The sequence below is a fragment of the Ambystoma mexicanum genome, chromosome 14, assembly GCF_040938575.1.
Source record: "Ambystoma mexicanum isolate Mex_15411 chromosome 14, UKY_AmexF1_1, whole genome shotgun sequence".
Lineage (NCBI taxonomy): Eukaryota > Metazoa > Chordata > Amphibia > Caudata > Ambystomatidae > Ambystoma > Ambystoma mexicanum.
The window spans coordinates 297,446,618-297,468,884 of record NC_090940.1 but is presented as its reverse complement, the minus strand read 5'-3'; the positions used below and the strand labels follow the sequence as shown (position 1 = coordinate 297,468,884).

Sequence of the window (22,267 nt, the reverse complement as noted above, 5' to 3'; positions counted from 1 at the left end):
AACTGCTGAGCGATTTATTGATGAACTTAAATGTCGTTTCTTGAATAACTGCAGTGTGCATGGCCTAGGGCAAACGAGTCAGGAAAGGTATTCATCTTTGTCACAGGCTGCCCCAGCATACCAACACCGCTCGGATGACCTCAAGCTGGCCTGCCAGGCCCAACCCAACCCACGAGGCTGACCAGTGACGTCCTCACGCCAAGACCAACCACGCTGCAGCAACACCTATAGTTAGTCGACGCCACCCAATCCCAATTAACTTGTGCCCCCTATAGTGTGTAGGTTCTGATGACGTTTTTTGTATTAGAAATACGCCTGTCTTTGCTATTGTCAGACAGAGCGCTCTCGGAGGTTGCAGAGTTCTTTGCATGCCCTATTCTTTGGATAAACTCCCACTTACGCTCACCCGCACTCTGTCTTGGCCTTATTCCCATTACGGAAGAGTCTCTTATTGTCTCTCATTGCGGGGAGGATCGTGCTGAAATTGGGGGCGCTTCCTTTCAGCTGCCTGCAGCACCCAGCCTTCGGTGTAGCCGTACATCAGGCGATTGACTACACCCGACGATTTGACCCGACAAAAATCGGAGCTCCGGGGCCCGCTTGGACGCTCCGGTCCGGCGTCCCCTGCACTCCATAAGGGACTCCCAAGATGGCGGCCGTGGCGACATGAGCGGATGAGGAGCGTGCACCCCGAAGCGACCTGATCCTGGGCCCTATCGATACGCAGACTGGGGGCCAAGACTGGGCGCCCGGTGCTGGTACCCGCAACGACGTAGCTGAAGTGCGACTGGGGCAAGACCACCGGATCCTCAGGGCCATCCACCGCGACCCCGACTTTCAACTTCCCGGCGAGCGGAGCCCCCCGGCCTGCGCAGACCTGCAAACCTCGACCTGGGCCGGCGGCTGTCTCCAGATCTGCCCGGACTATAACGCTCACAGGTGAGACCCTTCCCTCCTTGGGATCAGACCCCGCCACAGTTTCCGGGTTGGGTCATACCTAGCCAGGCCCGACCACCTACTCACCGAGTTGCGGGACCCTGCCGACTCACCCCGAGCAACACTGAGAGCCCACACCGCGGCGCTCCCACTGAACTCCCTGCTCCCGCGTCCCCCCCCAACCAACCTTACCACACCGGGGGACCGGACCCACAACGCTGCAGCCCTGAACGACCCGGGCCCCACTGTCTCCTGTCCCACTAAAGCAGGGCGACCACATCCGTTGGGCACCCAGACCCCGGATCAAATAAAGCCTGATATCCCTGCACCACCACGCATTAAAATCAACCCGGGGAAAAAAAAAAAAAAACGAGAGAGCCCGTCTGCCTCAACCAGGCCCGAGACAATCCACAATGGCCGCAGCAAGAAACAAAGCCAAAAATGCCACCTTAGATCCTTTTGTCACGGCGAAATCTAACCCCACCACCCAGACCACATCGGTCGACCCAGCAACACGGGATAGCCCGGACACCAGACACAATCAGCTGCTGGGGGCGATTGAGGCCCTAAAATCATTTATCGACACGAAGATCGGTGAAGTAAAAGCCGACATCCAATTGATAAGGCAAGATGCCCGCAACCTAACGGAACGCGTCACCATTGTGGAGTCCTCTCAGGAGGACATGGCAACTGAATCGGCAGCCATGAAAACAGAACTCGCAGACCTGCAACGTAAGGTAGCCCTGCTGGAGGCGAGGTCCGAGGAGGCGGAGGGCCGCGCTAGACGCAGTAACATTAGGATACTGGGCGTACCGGAGGGGACGGAGACTGCTGATCCGACGGCCTTCGTTGAATCCCTAATCCAACAAGAGATCGGGGTGGCAAATCTCTCACAGGGCTTCGCCATAGAGAGAGCTCACAGATCGCTCCAGAAGAAACCCCCCCCCCAGGCTCCTACCCTTGCCCCATCATAGCGAAGGTCCTTAACTTCCGAGACCGGGAGGTGATCCTGAAGTTCTCGAGGGAGGGAGGAGAGATAGAGCGAGGCAACTCAAGAATCACGATATACCCCGATTATACTCAGTCGGTACAAAGAGCGAGGAACTCCTTCGTCCCAATCAAGGCCAGGCTGAGGAAGCTAAACCTAAAATACATGTTGCTCTATCCCTCCAGGTTGAAGGTAATCTATAAAGGAAAAGCGATATTTCTCGAGACACCAGCTGCAGCCAACCTATGGATGGAACACAATAACCTGGCCGAGGTTCCTGTCGAATCCCCGCATGGGAAACACAATGAGGGTGCCCAGGGATGAGGGCAATACGCCCCGACACAGGTGCTTGCACCCTCCCACAAACACCTGAGAGATCAGGAGACCCCAACCTTAGAAGCAAAACTACAATGTGAGAAGCTAAATGGCTGCGGGGCTCACCCGATCTATCACACATGAACACAGACCACGACCCCACGAAAGATCAGTGCAGGCCAGTTGCCAGCACTCACCTACTCGTGCCAGACACCCGGATTGGGACAGGCGGCGCGAGAGCACCCGAGCACTCCACCGTTGTGTCAGTCGCTGGGTGCACCAGTTATAATTGTTCCACACAAGTTAGTACTGTTTTAACTGCCTTGACTCTGAAGACCTTTGACCAAATGGAATCGAACCCAAAACTAACCAACAGAGTTAACCACTCCACGCAACCAGAACCAACCATGGCTCACAATAACAAGCGAACAAGCCCCAGGGAAGACATATATCTCTCCCCGACAATTAATGCAATCAAGCAATGGCGCCAAAACTTAGGGTAATCACATGGAACGTAAGAGGGATGGGGTCATACCTCCGGAGAAATCGAATACATTCTTACCTGAAGAGGAAGAAGGTATCAGTTGCCCTCTTACAAGAAACGCACCTCACTGCCGACTCTGCAGATAAGCTAACAAATTACTGGGGGGGACAAGGTAATGGTTCATCTTACTCGAAGTATGCAAGAGGAGTATACACATGGGTGAGCCCGGACACACCATTCCAACAGCTGGGGGTAGAGTCGGATAAGGAAGGCAGATACCTGCTGGTATGGGGCATGCTGGAGGGCAATCGAATATGTATAATGAACTCTTACTTCCCCCAACATGGCATACCTTCCTACCTCAAGGGGCTGTGCGCCAAAGTCATGCTTCACAGGGACCACACTCTGCTGTGGGGAGGAGATTTCAATTGCGTCATGAATGCGGAAATGGACAGATCCACCACCCCACAATCGCACAATTACCTCCCTGCTCGGGCCCTCCACAAAACAATCGAGGACTTGCACTTGGTTGACACTTGGCGGGACCTTCACCCCACGGATAGATCCTATTCATTCTACTCGGCCCCTCACAACCTGCACACCAGGATAGACTACCTCTTTATAAATGACGAGCTGACCCCTCGGGTCGAGTCTGCGGAGTACCTGGGCAGATCAATTTCAGATCACTCCCCGCTAATAATACAACTTTGCCTGCGCCCCCCCCTACCTCCTATCCCAACGTGGCGTATGCCAGCGGAGACACTAACTGACCCCGCAGTCAGGGAGCACCTGGCCGAGAAACTAGAAGAGTATGTGGAAATTAATAAGGGATCAGTTGAAAAATGGAGTACCCTCTGGGAAGCATTGAAGGTGGTGACAAGAGGAGAGGTAATGGCTGAGGCGGGTGGAATCAGGAAGCAGCTAAGAAAGGAATTAGAAGCTAAGGAGGAAAAGATCAGGCACCTTGAAAACAATTCCCCTCCCACAATTGAGACAGAGACCAAGCTGAGGGAGACCAGGGAGGAATGCAGAACCGCATGGGAAAGGCTCGCGAAATTTGACTTCTCCACTCGCACCATGAGAGCTCACAAAGAGGCAGATAAGCCAGGCAAGATACTGGCTTGGCTGTGCCGGAAGGAACATCCGAAGCGGGCCCTTACAGCGATCAGGGACGATAATGACACAGTCCACAGAACACAGCAAGCAATAAATGAGGTCTTCACCGACTTCTATGCAGAACTGTATGCCCACAGCGACCAAGTTCCCGTAGCAGACATAAGAGACACCCTGGAAGAAGTCGGCCTACCAAAACTGAACCAGGAGCAAAGAAAAATGCTAGGAGAGGACATTACTATCGAAGACATTACTGAAGCGATCAGATCCCTCTCCACATGCAAGACCCCTGGAACCGACGGCCTTACCCCCGAGTTTTACAAGGCATATGAAGAGATCCTGTCCCCCATACTGCATGAAGTCTATGCGGAGGCATTTGAGACGGGCATACTACCAGGCACCATGAGAGAAACCCTCATAGTGCCAATGCTCAAACCTGGCAAACCGCCCGAAAAATGCGATTCATATCGCCCACTCGCACTCCTAAACTACGATAGCAAAATACTCACGACCATACTGGCCAAGAGGCTCTCAAAGGTGATAGGTTCCCTGGTTCACGCAGACCAATGCGGCTTTGTCCCTGGACGCAACACTACAGCCAACCTAAGAAGGCTCCAGCACATAATGGCACAAACAGAGGAAAGCAAAGAAGACCTAGCGGTACTCTCGCTTGATGCCATTAAGGCTTTTGACTCGATCTTTTGGGAGTGGCTAATCGAAACCTTGAGAGAGTTTGGAATGGGCGAACACTTTATCCGATGGGTCAAAGTACTATATAATAACCCGATGGCAAGAGTCAAAACAGGGGGCATGGTGTAAGGGGCCTGGGCTATCCAAAGGGGGACCAGACAGGGATGCCCGCTCTCACCAATGCTATATATCCTAGGGCTGGAACCAGTAGCAATTTATTTCAGGAAACAGCTATTCGACGCGGGCATAAGCATCGCCGGTACAGACAACATCATCTCCCTATACGCCGACGATGTCCTTTTATATCTTCGTGACCCTCAGATGAATGCCCCGATAGCTCTGGATATCTTGGATAACTTTTCGAAATACTCAGGCATAAAGTTCAGCCGGCAGAAATCATCCGCCTTCCCTCTGGCTGGCCTCAGGGGAAGGAGCACAGAAGAACTCCCCGAGATTGGAATCCAGTGGCAAACAGAGTCCTTCCGCTACCTGGGCATCACCATCAAGCACACACCAATCTCCACTCACGAAAGCAATACTGAAGCCGCATTATCTGGGGTACGGAGCTCCGTCAAATTTTGGTCGAAGCTTCCGCTTTCGGTGATGGGCAGAGCCGCAATATCCAAGATGATAATATTGCCCAGATTCCTCTATTACTTCACCAATATAACATTTTACATTCCCCCATCCTTCTTCAGGAAACTGGAATCCCTGATCAAAGATTTTCTTTGGGGTCGATCCAGGCACAGGCTTGCACTGAACATCCTCACACTTCCCTACTCCGCAGGCGGTATCCAACTACCGGACTTCAGAAGATACTACCTAGCGGCCCAACTAACACATGTCGCCAAATGGCTGAGCGACGAGCCCTCAGCTGAGACAAACCTCCTCTGCCAACTAACCTCACCCCTACACCCTAAAGAACTGATATGGAACAACAAAATGGGGCCTCCCGACCCGCCCATAATAGTACAGGTGGGTCGACAGGTGTGGAAAAAGGTTAACTCTATGCTGGGGCTACAACACTTGTATTCACCCGAAACCCCCATCCTAGCAGACATGTGTAAAGCCCCCGGCGACCTACCAACAATGAGGAGATGGGAAAACTTCGGCATCTACACATGGGGAGATATGTTTGAGGAAGGGCAATTCAGGGACTTCGAATCACTGCAAGAGAACAAGGGGATCACCCTGAGCCACTACTTATGGTACCAAAAGGTGAAATTCATCGCCAAGAAGAAATGGGATGTATGGCCCGAGGAGCCTGAAACACACGCCCTGACCCAGGAGATGTACGGAGTAAGCGATGGCTGGAAACCAACATCAAGGCTATACGCCCAAATAAACGATAGGCCTAACCCAAGAAGCACACGTTTGAAAGAGAGATGGGAATCTGACTTAGGGACCGAAATTACGGAGGGAGAATGGTCGAGAGCCCTAGCATACCCGAAGGAGATATCTAGGAACGCAAGATTCAGACTAATACAACTCAATGTCCTCTATAGGACCTACATGTCCCCACATAGAATATCCACCTTCAATGACAAAGTCAACCCGGCATGCCCATGGTGCTCCTCTGATCAAGCTGACATGATTCACATGTTTTCGACTTGCCCTAAGTCTCAGAAACTATGGTTCGCAGCCGAACAGACCTGCAGGAAAGCTGGCCTTGAGCTATATGAATGGACTCCGAAAGAGTGCCTCCTAGGCACCTACCCGAGACTGGGCAAAATCAAACACTTGGTGAAGCTGATGGACATAGCATGTGTGCTCATAAAGAGAACGGTCGCAATGGCCTGGAAATCCTCGGCAGGCCCCAGGTACGAACCTTGGATCAGGGAGATGGAAAGATGGACGGCAGCAGAAACCAGAGCATGGGAGGAAGCGAATAATCGGGGCGGAGAAGACCTGAGCACCGCACTGGAGGCCTGGAAGACCCTTCTGAGAGACATGATCTTCTCGACGAGCTATAAGCCTCCCTGAGCCAACCCTCCACAACCGGCAAAACGGCCTAACCCACGCACAGTAGCATTCATTCTACACCCACTTCCCCCCCTATGTGTCAGGGGCACCAGCCAGAGCCCAATGGAGTGGAAACTGGGGTTCATCTACGGAAATGAGGACTATAACCACACAGAGTTCAAAGGACAGTCACTGTTACCACTGTTACTTGTTCTGTTTTCTTTCTTTCTCGTTATTTCTTTGTTTGTTTTGTTTGTTGTTTAATAACACCTACGCCTTGTAAGACATAAGAGATTTGTAACCATGCATAGACATAAACCATGATTGTACTGGTTGGAAATATAACAGCGAATGCCAAATGCCAATAAAAACATTTTAAAATGAAAATAGAAATAATTAAACATTTGGTGTCTCATTTTGAGGCAAAATTGCTATGTTATGTGATGGTATTTTGATGGTATTTGTAAATCGCAAATCTTTTATGTGAAGTGCATACATCAACCCGCCAATCAACCGTTGGGAGTTGCGTCTGAAACCCCAAATATGTTTACATTATGGCGCGCATCCATGCCACAGGCCTGATAGAAAATATTTGCATCCTGGTACCTATTTATTTACAAAGTAAGCACTATGCAAAAGGTACTGATGGCATTTGCAAGCATAGTGCATGGACTTCCTACACCCTTTGTTGTCTTAAAGACAATCTCAGTCATTGTTCATTTAATGATGTCTTCTTCTCTCTGATATTTCGTCGCATACTGGGATATTTTCTAACTTGTAGCTGTTTGTTATTGTTCAAGGTATGATATATGGATATTGGATTTGCTTGATTTTTAGTTAGAGAGCTCTCTTCCCAATCAAGCATTTTGTTTGTTTACATTATTTTTATATGGCTAATGGAAGTATTATATATTGTAATTGAAATGTGAGTGAGATCTCAATACCTTTTATAGCAATCCCTCAAATAGGTGAGCTACAAATGTATTCATACTCCATCCTCCTTACCTTTCTATGTACCTTTTGCATCTTTAATTTAATGTTCTTTTCCTTTTCTGTGCAGTGATTTTATTCATCCTACAGTTGGATAGGTCATTTGTATAGTAAAGTAATAATTCCATAATTTATCTTAAGCAAAATACATTTGGGGATGCATTTGTCAGTAATCATACACCTCAATAAGACCAGGTTTTCCTTTTGAGTTCTTTTTCCAAACTTTACGAAGCCCAGGACTCGTTTGATCAAACATTTTATAAATGCGTCCATTTGGCCTATACCTTCCCTTAGTTCTCAATCTCGTTCTATAAATGTCCAGGAAATTATTTCCATGTATGATTTGTTTCAGTCTAGAAGAACTATGTGGCATGGCCACAGCTGACTTGGTTGTTTACTGTTGCCTTTCCTGGACATTTTAATCATTTCATTCCAATGTTTCATTCTAATATACTATTGGAAACGGACATATTTTGTATATACCCACAGAAAAAGCATGTTTGTATGATAGACCAGTTGTTTGCATATTAAAGGTTCTCACGGAAGATACTTTTTCTTTTTTAAATTAGGCCAAATCTTCTCTTTGTCCAGCCTTGTTCACTGATCGCCAACAGTTTGCACAGCCATCACTTCTGCAGATGATAAAAGCCCCAAAGTCAATGTTTGAGGATGCTGAAAAGATCTTGCGAGAAGTGAAAAATGATAAGAAGGTCCTTGACGATAACCTAGAAGCTATTATCCGTGCTAAAGATGGATCAGCTATCTACTCACTCATCAGTGCCTTGACTACAAATGGGTAAGAATTTATTTTTGTAGGCCCTATCAATTTTCATGGCCACATTTCAAATTAATAAACCAATTTGTTTCACATCTGGCACCCTCTCCGAAGAGAGTAGCTTTAAATTAACTATGATTGAACCTGATCTACATAGAGCAGTTCACCAGGTATTTCCCTTGTGCATTTCTGTTCAGAGTCAGAGACACCCTAAATACTATTGGTCAAAAAGCTAGACAGTTGTGTGAAAAAGGTCCCTGCTTCTAAAACTCGAGACATTCAATTTTGTTAAATATCTGTTATTCCATAATGGAGGGGATCATTTGGAGAGACTGACATCAACTTTTCGCCTTACGTTCTTAGCCCGGAACATGAATGTCGTCCAGGCAAGGCTGCCTGTGCATGTAGGAATCCAGAATATCGGCTACCTGTGTGTTCTATTCTCTATAATTAGGCAAATAATGTCAAAACCACAAAAATTGATTAACTAGTGAGCCGATGTTTGCCCCTTGTTACTGCATGGATGTTTTTAGACTGCATGTTATTGACCAGACAAGGTGTGGGAAGGCTGTAATGAGATACTATGTCTAGGGTTGCAGCAAAGTGCTGAGCCTGTCTTGGGGCCGCCACAGGATGTTGATCGAGGAGCAGTAAGTGACCAAAGACGTTGCAGTTTCTGAAATACAACAGTCTTATAAAATCAGAACAAAGCTGAATTTTATAAAGAAAAGTGGCGCAGAGCTTGATGGATCTAAATGTGCTCATCAGTTTACGATGTGAGAACGGATTAAACACTCCATATCTTCTTGTTAAAATGATGCACTGGGGTAGTTTGCGGTAGGTAATAGTGGTACCCATGTAGATAAAGGAGACCATGTGTCAGGACGAGGTGGGGGGGTCTGTACTTCCGCTCTCTATATGGCAGAGGAAAGGCACAGAGGACCCCAGCCGAGATTCTCTGATATGGTAACGCTGGTCGAGCAATCAAGGCCTAGCTTCTCAGGAGGTGATGCGGGCTGGTTCTTAAGTACAGTGTATCCCCAAGCCCCCACAAAGGAATGTCCACACACTGTCTTACTGAAAACACAGTCTTTATATAATTAATATTCAAAGGTTATGTACACTTATCACAATAATGCACTTTGTGCTCCGGAAAATCAACAATGGTAAATATCTACAATTCTAAAGTGGTACCACTAATATTCGATTAGAGTGCATTCAACAAGGCTGTGAAAATGCCACACGGATCAGTAGCAATGAAACCAGCAATAGAGAGAAGAGAGAAAGCAGACGGATGAAACAATAGGCAGACGACTGGTCCTCGCTACTGGACACAGCTCTGAGTGGAGATCCCCCCACCTGGGCAACCTGTAAAATAACGATATATAAAACAAGCCCAGTCCATATATTGTTCAAGAGTCTCGTTCTCTCCCACAATGTTTTACCCCCCCAATGTACCTGGTGGAGTAGAGTTCGTCGGCGAGGCGTCGACCGATCCTTCTGGAGTGACTCCCTTTAAGGCAGGAGCCACGGATCGTCGAGAGCGTCGCGGACTCGGGGTTCGGTGTCGGGGAATCGGCGGCCCTTCTTGAATGTCGCCCCTTTCAAGCGGGAGACACGGGGCGCCGAACGTCCGACCGTGAACCGGGTAGAACGACGTCGATGAGGCAGCAGGCTTTGATCCGAGCGGTGCTCGTCGACGACGGAGCGTTGGCGTCCTGCAAGGAAGAGGCGTGCGGGGCACCTCGGTGACGATAGTTCTGGACCGCAAAGAGATGAAGAAGAACTGTGGCCCAGCAAGGGCGTCGAGTCGTCGGCGTCTCTGCGGTCTTTGGGTGGCGGGAAACCCACCGGTGGATACTCCTCGGCGCGTCGACGGTCAGGCCTTCTCCCACAGGAGACGGCACGGCGATGCAGACGAGAGCGTCCGTTGATCAAGTTGAAGTTCTTAGGCAAACGGGAGCACGGCGGCTCCGGTCGGCGACGGCGGTCGTCGACAGTGGCGGACAACAGTCCGGGTGCTTCGCTTTGGGATTCCTCAGCAGTCCCCGTATCGGGTCGGCAGCCTGTCGTAGGTCTGTCTACCAGGGAGCGGTGGCAAAGGTCAGCTGTGCACGATGGTCCCTCGTAGCTCGGGAAGAGGGCGCCTTACCAGGTCCTCTCTGGGTCAGTCCTTGGAGACACAGCAGCCTTTAGATCGTGAAGGAGAGCCACGGCAATCCTTCTCCTCCAGCAGGGCCTCAAGGTCAAGCGTCAGTTACTCCAGTTACTCGTCGTAGTGGACTTCAGCTTCTGAACAATTTCCAGTGGTGAGAGGTCCCCAGATATACTATTTGGTCTCTCATCCACACTGCTGGCACACACTCAGCAGCCAATCGTACAGAAGGGCATTCATGCAGTCGGTCAGCCAATCAGGCACGCAGGGCATTCAGGCCACTCTTCTCCCGCTCAGACACTCACAACAAGGAATGTGGATTGAGACAAGTACTCAGCCATTCAACTCTACATACTGCATTCAGTCCAGTTTCGGGCAGGGCTGTCTCAGTCTTTGTCTCTCATGGCAGAAACCAGACAGCCACAACACGGAGTGCATATTGGTCACACTCCCCATTCACCCAGGTCCCACCCACAGGCGGTACCCACAACATACAGTCAGCGGGAAGGCTCCAGTAAGTCTAGCTGGGCCTTCACAACAACACCATATACGGAACTTCCACCCAACAGCCAGTCAGGGGGAAGGGACAGAGTCAGGGCTTCCCAGGACTTTGGGAAAACAAGGTATCAGGCGATAGAAAGCAAGAGGCCACCGGGGCCATCTTGTTTCCTATCAGGAATCAACAGATTCCAATGGCAGGGCCGGGGTACCCCAAAATGGCGGATACCCAGCGCACCTGTCAAATTCAGCATGTAGCTGCCACCAGCCCATACCCAGCTCTGTGGGCCACCCACGGGTGCCCAAAAACATACACTAGGGGCACAGGGTTGCACCCCTACCCATGGGTGCCATAAGGGTATCCCATGGGTCTGTTCACCAAACCAAAAGAGAGCTGCACCGCCAGGAGTCCCGCATGGACTTCTGCGCGGAAAACACGACAGAACACACGATAAGCACAGAAAAAGGACAAGGATACGGAGGCCCTGTCCCTCCGATGCATTTCCAGCATCACACCATGTTATGAACTGGCTGTAGGGTTTCAGTGGCACAGCGTGAGGGACTGGAGTGGCTTGTCACCTGTAAAGAGTTGTCCTAGGGTCCTCAAGAAGAATAGTGAAAGGACAGTCAAAGTGGTAAAAGGCAAGACCAGATTTTTCTAGTGGAGACTTTGGTGGGTGAAGAGTTTGCTGTTCCAGACGAGATAAGGGGTGGGTTTGAGCAGTATTTCAGCAAGGAGAACCCAAGCAAGATGGGGTGGGGGGGCTTTCGATCTAGTATTCAGGACAGAGGTTATCTGTGTCCTCTGAGAACTTGAAATAATAGGGCCACGTTATGTGTTAGTGTGCTGGTTACCATGGGGAGCTATGCAGGAGGGGACGCTGTAAGCATTTAACAGATATTTGTTGCATACCCAGTTTTTTGGGTTGTTTTTTATTCAGCGGTGCAGAGCAAGGTATCTATCATTGGACAAATGGGTAGGTATTGTGTGTCTCACAAGTTGTCAGCCCTGGAGCATGGAGAAACAGAGGTAGGTTGGTGAATAGGAGGAAGAGGAAGAGACTACTTGCCGAAGTATGGATTGGAAAACCTTATGGGCATGGGGATGTCTTTCAGGAGCAGGGATAGAGAACAGCAGCAAGTCAACTCAGGGCGTGGATGTATTGGCATGCACCATTTGCTGTTCGATGTGAAATGTATTTTGAATTCCCTGAGGGATGGTAGGGTTCAGACTTGACCAGAATGACTGTAGTTTCCATGGATCTGAGCACTGCTTTTGATAAAGTTAATCGGAGTAAATTACGGAGGGTGATCAGGTCCATGAACTGCCCAATGGATTGATTATCAGTTTTGCCTTCTGTACATACAAATAAAAGGGCTTGTGTAAGATATGGTGAGAGGGGCCAGTGCACGCTCTTCCTCGACGTTACCCAAGGAGTGCGTCAAGGATGTCTCCTGGCCCTGGTTTTGTTCACTGTTTTTATTAATGGCCTGAAAACAGAACTTGTAGAGACCATGACGGACAATCTGAGATTAGGTAACTGGGCTTTCCCTGTCCTAACATACACAGATGACACCGTCTTCATTGCCCGGAGCCGCAAGGCACTGCAGAAGTTGATCTTAACTTAAACTCACTTTATGACCAATTTTGACTTAAAAGTTAACACCATAAAATCTGCAGTCATGGTATGTGCCAAGGGAAATAGAACAAATGAGGATAAGTAAGATGGTTTCTGAGGGGGTAGTTATTCCATGAGTTCAGGCCTTTGATTATCTGGGTATGCATTTATCCACCCCAGTGACTGGGAAAGCACATGTAGAGAAACAAAGTGCTCAAATACGTCAGTTATTTGGGTGGGGGGATGGGTGTTTCCTGGTTTATGTCAGTGTGTTAAGTTCAGCCTCTGCAAATGATTCTTCAAGTTTATTCTATGCAAACCAAGGCAGCTGTCATTTATGTTGCTTCACGTTGGGGCCATGTGAACATGTCAGAATTACAAACTGCTGAGAACATGTTTTTAATAGGTTTTTAATAAGTCATTGGGTCTCCAGTTCAGCGCCCAATTTTGCAGTTCATGCAGAGCTAGGACTGTGTTTCCTGGAAAATGACTGGCGTTGGGCTCCACTCTCTCGTTGGCAATGTATTTGGGCAAATCCGAGGGTGTGTATCACGCATTATGTAATTGGGGGAATTGTAAAGAAGGAAGGTTTCATGAGGATTCCATGGTTGGGCTACATTAAATCAAACCTTATCAAAATTAATACACCTACACTTTTTGAACCAAGCACTTTGCTTACTGCTCAGTGTAACCTTCATAATGGAAATGTTAAAACATATGTCAGAGAAAGGTGAGAGAATAAGGAACTGTTAATCAATGCAAATAGGAAACATGGCATTATTAATTGCGTTGATTCCTTACAACATCTTGTCATAAACCATCTGACCGGTGATTGATTACTAGAGCCTGCTTTGATCATTTGGGGCTGAATGCCAATACTGCCAAGTGACATGTCCTCATATTTTTATTTTTTCTTATTTGCCCAGCATATTTGTATATCGGGGCCAGGACGATCTTACCGGTCCTAAAACCGTTTTAATTTGTGTAGTGTCACCCAGCTTTGTGTTTCCTTTTGACAGCTGATTGTGCTATTTGCTTGGGCTTTATTGCTGTTTCTTAGGGGATGGCCAGAGTGAGGAAGATGCATGTAAATTGTCTTTAGTACGGTTTTTAATATTGGTAATCTTTTATGTCTTGATGAATGTCATATGTTTTGTATTGCTGTTTTGTGTGTTAATGGATTTATCCGAATAACCAATTTTGACTGACTGCAGTAGAAGAGCAAGGGATAGGGACACAGAGGTTATAACCGGCAAACCGAAACGTGTTGATAAGTGGAGGCATCCCTTTATCGGGTTCACTCTTGCCAACCAGAGTTCTTTCTCTGTTCTCACTAAGCGGGATTCATTTCCCTTGGCTTTCTTAATTGTTTGACGGTCAAAGACTTTAGACTGTACAGAGGATTTCGCTAGACCTCTATATGACCAGTGTATGACCACTTTGACCTTCTGGTTGCGGCCCTCCTAAGGCCTTCTGGTATCAGTATTTCAAACAAATCCGGGATTCACCAGTCTCTCTCGAACGAGCACCCACGTTGTGCTGGACCCGTCTGCAGGTGGTTTTCCCTTAACGTTTCACAGTTCTTTGAACTTCCCTTCTTTTGCCACTTTGCAACTTTCATTCAACACAGTTTGGTTTCTTATCGGCTCTCACCTTGACTCACTGACTGTGATGAACTGATTGGCTTCTCTCGCATCTGGAGTCAAGGGCGGTACCACAGTAGCAGGCGTCTCTCTCTGTCCTGTCTATCAGCGTAGGCATGCTCTGTGTACCGTTGACACCTGCCTCAATACACGTTGGCTATTGTTCGCGGTCTTACGATTCCTTTCAGTAAGGCTTCGCGGGTCTGGGTCAGAAAGGGCAAGGTTGCTTCTCTCCTTGTCACCCCTTCGGTACTTGCTGCCTTTCTCCTCTTGAATTGCCGTACTTGGATAGCTGTCTTATTGTGCGGTCTGCCTTGCTCATAGTGTGCTCTTGTGCTCCACCTTTTATCCCTCTGGGGAAGGGAAAGGGCCGTCGTGGGGGTGCATGGTTCTAGTCAATTTGCCTGACCCTTGTATTGGGACATGTTAGATAAACAACTCTGGTGTTAGTCCATTGTCTTTCGTAGTGTCTGAAACAGTTTGTGTTAGAAAAGGGGCGAGTGGCAGTATTTCTGAATATCCTACGTGGTAGGATAGGGGAAAAGGTGTTGAAAGAAGGGGGATACCGCATCTCATCCATCGGTGCGCCACTCCCTGAGGAAAAGGTGATCCTCCCTCACTGGTCCACCCCCTGGAACTGGATCCAGTAGCGATGGCCGTGTCCTGGCCACTTGGATGACAGATCCCTGAGATTTCTCACATACCCTTCCTCCATGCGATGTAGCCACATTAGTTTCACGGGGAAGAGGGAAAGAAAATCTACATTTCCCTGGTCTTTTCCTTTCTGGTGTTCCACTGTGATACAATAGGGTTGTAGGTCTAGGAACCATCGCATGACCCGAGGGTTGGACTTTGCGTTGGCTAATCCAAACTAGGGGTGAGTGGTCTGTAACGAATGAGAAAATGTGTCCCAATATATTGTACCAAAGATGGATAATGGCCCACTTGATGGCTAGGGTCTTTAGTTCTAGTAATTCTTTTCACGTGGTAACAACTTGCAACTGGTGTATAGTATGGGATGTTCTAGTCCGTTCCAAATTTGGGACAGGACGGCTTCTAACCCTGTAAGGGAGCCATCTGTCTGTAACACAAACTCCTTTTAAGAAGTAGACTACCTTCAGGATTGGGTTCTGGCATAGAGTCTGCTTTAGGATGTTAAAGCATACCTCATCGTCATTCCTAACATGTTTCTGGGGTTCAGTATTTTTAAGTTTATCTGTCAGCTGGACCGTTTTGTCCGAAAAGTTGGGTTAAACCTACGGTTATATCCTTTTAACTAGAGAAAGGTCTCTTTAGGTCTCAGGGTTTGGTGTATCTAAAACGGCTTTTACCTTTTCATGTGTGGGCTGTATGTTCCCATTCCCTACAAAGAAGGCAAGATATTTTACGGCTGATTGGGCCAATCTGCACTTATCTGGGTTAGTAGTTAGGCCAGCGTTTCCGAGGACTTTCATGATGGTATAAAGATGGGAGAGATGGTCCTCCCAAGTCTTACTATAAATGACGAGATTTTATCTAGGAGGCATTGGAAAGTGATTGGCACACTGTATAGGCCGAAAGGGAGGACTTTATACTGGAATAATCCTAGGGGCGTTGAGAACACGGCTTTTTCCTTATCTGGCCCACATACGGGAACTTGGCAGTATCCTTTGGTTAAATCTAGGGTAGATGGAAAGGTGGCTGTTTCGAGTTTATCAATTAGATCATGGATGCGTGGCATGGGATAGGCATCGAAGTCAGATATGGCATTAACTTGACAAAGTCTATGCAGAATCTCCAGGAACGGTCCGGTTTAGTGACCAACACGATAGGAGACGACCATGGAGTTGAGGAGGGCATAATAATATTGGCTTTCAACAATTTGTTCACTACCTTGATCACTATCTGTTTACGGGCTTCTGGTAGACTATATGCTTTTAAGTGAACCACTTTACCTGTACTTGTTCGAATATAATGGTTGTACCTCTTACTCTTCCTGGTTTTTCTGAGAATACATTGGGAAATGAGACCACTGCATCTTTTAGATCTTCTCGTCGTTGGATATATAACTCGGAAGGGATTAAGTTAAAGTTATCTAGGTCTTCGGGAACCAGGCAGGCTGGTACTTTGTCATGGGTGGCTGACGGGTTCTCTTTCCAAATGAACTTTCAGTTTTTTGTCTAGTTATTTTTTTTTTATACGCGCATGTTCCCCTTATTTCAATTCTCTCATAAGGTCTGTGCCACTTGGAGACAAGTTTGTTTTCTGAGGTGGGTAAGAGGAACAGTACTTTGTAGCCCATACAAAATTATCTACTTTTTTAAATCATAATTGGCAGTTTGCTGGCTCTTGGGCTTTCCCATATGAGTACAAACTAAGTCCCAAACCAACTTCATGTGTTCTCGCATTCTAGTGGAGGTTTGCAAGATTCGAATGAAGGCCTCCTCTCGTTCTTTCCAGGTTTCCCAGAGCATGTCAAGGACATCTCTGGGCACTCTTCCATAGAGCAACTTAAAGGGAGAGAAACCTGTGGAAGCTTGGGGGATTTCCTTACTGCAAATAGTGCCCATGGGATCATTTGGTCCTTGTCTACCAATTTCGGTAAAATTAGTTTTAGGGTTTTATTGAATCTTTCCACCCAACCATCGGTTTGGGGGTGGTACCCAGAAGATCGCAAGGTGGGAATGTGGACTAGCTCTTTGACTTCGGCCATAAGCTTACTCATAAAATTCGAACCCTGGTCTGTTAGTATTTACTTGGGAAAGCCAACCATAGAGAAATACGTAGTAGATGTTTAAGGATCTGCTGTGTGGTATTGTTTCCCATTGGGAATGCTTCGGGATATTGGGTTGCATAAATACCAGTACATACTTATTTCCTAATTTAGATGTCTCCAGATATCCTATTACATCCATACGAATTCTTGAAAAGGGAACTTCTATGATAGGAAACAGGTTCAGAGGGGCAGGTAATGGGATGTGTGGACTGGTCTTTTGACATTTCGCACGTTTGGATGAAAGTTTTTATATCAGCGTGGATACCTGGCTGAAAACTTTCCACTAACATGCACCTGGATCAGTAAAGTAACCCAAGCTTTAAGAAGAAAAGGGACTTCCCTTCTTTATGACTTCATCTTCCGGAATTGCTTGTTAAAAGCTTCAGCAAGAGCTGGATCATTTTGCAGGGCAAAAGGCTAGGTCTGGATAGATGGTGGTTTCTTCTCCCTTCCTTTCTTCGATGTTAAGAGATTTATCGGCTTCCCCAAAGCCTAAGTTACCTCTTTCTGTTTTATCTGGTTCGTTTTCTTTAAATTGAGGAAATGGAGCTCTTTCCAAAATTCTCTTTGCAATTTGATCTCCCCGACATACCCCTGTTAAGCAAAGTTTGTATGCAGTACCCTTTGGGACGACTACCCACAACTATGACTACAGGTGTAAGCAAAACCAACCGTTGGTATAAGTCTGTACCACACAGTTTTTGGTAGCGAGCTGAGCAGCCAGGCTTATCTCAAGAGGGAATGTGAGCTTGTAATGATATTACACAGAGGTCTACAATCACAAGTATTCAGATAGACACTTAAACTCAAGGTTTCTTTTTAAAACACTTCTTAATTTATTACAGTGTCATTTAGAAAACATTCACTAAAAGGAGGCAATCAATATCACACAAAAATATACTACAATACTTTACACTAACCGGTTCTGAAACATTTAAACTACTTTGAAGGAGGAGCAAAATGGCATTCAGCGCAGTTGAAGGAGGAGCAAAAAGGCAAATATTACAGTTACTCTAAAACACTGCAAATAGCTTGAGTTCACCAGAGGAGTAGATTCAATGCAATAGGTAGGCCAAAGTCAATGGACTAGAGTCTTGTACAGGTAAAAATGGTTCAGTTATTTAAACAAAAAAGTCTTTGCCACCGTTCTCAGAAGTAGTTCACAGAAGAAAGGTTCATATGTCGGGTCACAAGCTAACTAGGCCTGCAAGTTGCCAAAGTTCCACAAACTTTTGTGGTGAGAGGTAGGTTCTCTCGGTCGGGTTTTCACAGTACCTTATTTTGAAGAAAAAGATGCAGCTGAAGACTTCTGTTCCTGGCAGTTCTTGCAGATCTCACTGTTCCTGACCCTCAGTCGTGGGGACAAGAGGGAGGACGTTGGGGCGACTCTTGCACTCCACAGGGACTGGTCACAAAGCTGGCAAACTGCCAGTTCTTGGATTCCGGTAGCTGTCTTCACACAAACTGGTGCCCTTCTCCCAGGCTATTCGGTTTCCTGCAGCACTCTGAGGAAAAATGCAACCAGCTCTGAGAATGGTGTCCAAGTGGCTTACGAGTTGATTGGTCCCACCAACTCAAAGGAAGAAGTCGTCCTTGAAAGGCTTCACTGTCGAGACGAACTTAGCGATTCAGACCTGCAGCAGGGCCCCACCAGGCAAACCAAAAGTCTAGTAGTTGCAGCAGTCGTCCTCTTACAGCTGGTCTTTGCTTCTTTTGTTCCAGTGGTCAACTCTGCCTTCCAAGCCGAGAGACTCGCCTTTTAAACAGTTTTCGCCCTTTCATTCCAGCCTAGCTGCCACTCACCCAGCAGGATGGCTCTCCTTGCCGGACAGTCAGCCAGCCAATCATGCCAGAGTGCATTTGGGTCTCCTAGGAGACTAAGCACAGGGAGTTTCGGCACCTCCCTCACTTCCTGCCCACCCCAGACACTTGGACGCCAGAGGCGGTCTTCAGTCCTGAAGCCCGCCAAAGGCATAGAAACAAAGGGACCAAACCTGGTTGGACACGCAGAGACAAACTCTAGAAGGACCTGTCCAAAATGAAATGGTGAAAAAAGAAGACCGGGACCCGTTTAAACAAAGGAGATTCAGGCGCCATCTTGAAAAACATGGCTCTCGCGATTGAACGCTACCGGTGTTCGCGGTCGGGAAGAATCATGGTACTCCATTGTAAAACCACTGCCACCAGCTATTTCGAGAGGAAAGGGTAGCAGGGGACTGCTACATGAGGTTTTAGACATAGGGGATACTTGGGTATCCCCTCCCGCACTCTATTGGAAGATAGGGTGTGCTTGGGCTAGGAATTTAAAAAGACTAGTAAAGTCAATTTAACTTTACTTTCTCTGGGAAATAGTAGATTATCCCAGAGAAGTTACTTAAACCTTGGGACTACCTAAAAAGGATTCCATGTGTCACTGCACTGAGGGTGCTGTGTGACACACATGAAAAGATGATGCCTATGGAGTTATCTAAAACCCCATAATCAAAGAAAACTAGAGTAAAATACACATCAAAATACATGAGAGAGTGGGGAAAAAAGGCTCACACTCTCTCCAGGTAGAATATCAGTCCTCAAAATCCAGCAAAGTTGCTGGGGGGTCTCTAAGGTGAAGGGAATTGGCACATTTATGAGAATTCTCCCTAACAGACTCAAAAGTGACTTCACCATGATTCTGTAAGAGAAACTTCACGTCTCTCCGGAAATCTGGATCAATAATGCCTGCTAAGACATCTATCCCCAACTTCCATGCTAAGCCAGATTTTGGGACTAATCTTATGTTGCACCCAAGAGGGGGTATCAAAACCAAGTCTGTAGGAATCATTCCTCTTTTCCCAGGGGGGATAATAGCTTCTCTGCTGCTACAGATATCAAACCCTATTGATTCCTTGGTGGCGATGGAAGGATTAGAGGCTCTCTACGTTTTTGAAATTGTAGGGTTGCCCAATTAGTTTTGAGTCGCATCCCTCCCTGACACCATATGTAAGAACCCATAGTGGCAACAGTAAAGACACACGAGTGATCACAGTTCAAGGGTGTTTATTAAACTGAATATGCAGGTTGGAAAAACGCCTAATCTAACGTAAATCTAAGATGAGAGCAAGCTTTGACCATCAAATGAAAAATAAGGCAGTCCTTGTAGCGTCTTGTCAAACTAAAAATGGCCTATACTAAAAAACCTATTGCCAGTCCTTACAAGTAATATAGAAAGAGTGTGGAATAAGGTTTACAATAAAGAAAGAAGTGTTCACAAATCATAAGTCAGGATGTTTTCGACTGAGAGTCTCCCTTCCACACGTTATGAGCACGGGACAAGGTGGTACTTCTAAGCACAGCACACGCTTGAGCTTTCCCAGCACGAGCTGACTGTTCTGTTTTCAGCTATCGGGTTCTTCGATGGTTAAGTCTCTTTTGATAAAGTCTCTTTCCCTCGGGGATGCGATATATCCAATAACAAATGAAAGTTCCTTTTCCAATTGCACTTAAGGTATGATTCTTCACCCCTGGTTCCCCCTCTCAAATCTCAGCCTCCCTCCGTCGGGTTTACTATGGCTTTTCACAGTAACAGTTCTCCTGATGCATATTTCACAGGTCTTAATGTCTTTTTATTTTTTTATTTCGTTTTTATTTCAGTTTTATGACATAAACAACAACAAGGAAACATGAAGGTTGTTCTTTTCGATGTTAATGTTAAAGGACATTTGTACCGCGCACTGCGCACTATCACCACCGGAGTGGTCCCCTGGCTGAATAACTCACTCGGCCCCCTCCCTCTAATAAGGCTTCCCGTCTTAACAAACCTTTCAACTCCCCCTCCCTCCATGTAGTGGGTCTTTTTTGCTTATTCAAAAGAAAATAGAAACTTTCTGGTGTGATGTGGCTGAGTCTGAACACACAGTGTGAACCAATGTCAATGGCTGCCTCAAGGTGGTTCAGCTCACTTTTGAAATTGTCCCATGGTGTGGGTCTTTCCTCGAGTAGGGGTGCGCCCCCTCTCGGAAGCTCAGTTCACCCCTTCCTTTCCCAATCTCAACTGTATCACTCCGTCAATCCTTTATCATACCCCCATATATCTGGTAATGAATTCCCCCATAGCATCTCGTTTGGTGCCCCCTCCTCGTGGAGCGCCGCAGTAATCCTTTCCATTGTACATATATTAATAGCCACATTTATCCAAACTTTCAGTGTTGGTATCCTTGTGCCTTTCCACTTCAAGACTAGGCAGGCCCTTGCTGCGAGCAGTAGGGACGCTGCCACCCCTGTCGGTCATCTAAATTCCCCCTCGCCGCCTTCTATACAAAATATCAACATAGGTGTTTTAATGCGCGGTGTCCCCTCCAAGTCTTTAATCCCCCCCCCCAGGACCTCAACCCAGAACACCTGAATGTGGGGACATCCCCACCACATATGCCAGTAATCGGCCCTTTCTCCACACAAGCGCCAGCACACAGGGCTTGCTGATTGCAACATCTTAGATAATCTAACTGGGTTGTATTGCCACCTATGGAGGAGCTTAATAGCATTCAATTTATATTGGCACGATATCTAGGTCTGCAAGGCCCCCCTGCACACCCTCCCCCAGAGCTCACGGTCAATTTCTCTTCCCATGTCTTTTTCCCCACCTGCGTCTCAAGCTCTCCGTTGACCCATGCCCCACGGACACCAATGCACTGTACATGGCTAAGATCAAGCCCTTTGTTCCCCTTCTTTTATCTAGTATAAAAAGGGTGAGGTCCCTCTGTATCCGCTCTTTCCATTTGCTACTCAGAAGGACCCGCTTTAATGTCTTTTTTAACAACACAGTCGGGTTCACTCTTGTAATCGCATTGTTAGTTTAGGTCATCATGCTTCGCCCCTTCCTGTCGGCATCCCTCTGTCAGGTTCATGCTTGCCAACCACAGTTATTTCTCCATTCTCACTAAACGGGATTCATTTCCCTTGGCTTTCTTAATTGTTTGTCGGTCAAAGACTTTCGACTGTACAGAGGATTTCGCTAGACCTCTGTATGACCACTTTGACCTTCTGGTTGTGGCCCTCCTAAGGCCTTCTGGTATTGGTAGTTCTAACAAATGCCGGATTCATCAGAGTGTCTCGAGTGAGCACCCACGTGGTGCCGGACCCCTCTGCAGCTGGCTTTCCCTTAACGTTTCACAGTTCTTTGAACTTCCCTTCTTTTGCCACTTTGCAACGTTCATTCAACACAGTTAGGTTTTAATCGGCTCTCCCTATGACTCACCGACTGTGATGAACTGCTTGCCTTCTCTCGCATCTGGAGTCAAGGACAGTACCACGGTAGCAGGCGTCACTCTGTGTTCTGCTCATCAGCGTAGTTATGCTCTGTGTACCG

At 47.2% G+C, this 22,267-nt stretch overlaps 1 protein-coding gene across 2 annotated transcripts in view; it reads left to right on the top strand.

The window, feature by feature from the left end:
* KIAA0586 (KIAA0586 ortholog) overlaps positions 1-22,267 on the top strand; it is a 2,241,463-nt gene that overhangs the window by 949,933 nt on the left and 1,269,263 nt on the right. For both annotated transcript variants that reach the window (XM_069637413.1, XM_069637412.1), the window contains exon 12: positions 8,048-8,274. In XM_069637413.1, the coding sequence (XP_069493514.1) occupies positions 8,048-8,274 (227 nt within the window). The remainder of the gene's footprint in view (positions 1-8,047; positions 8,275-22,267) is intronic.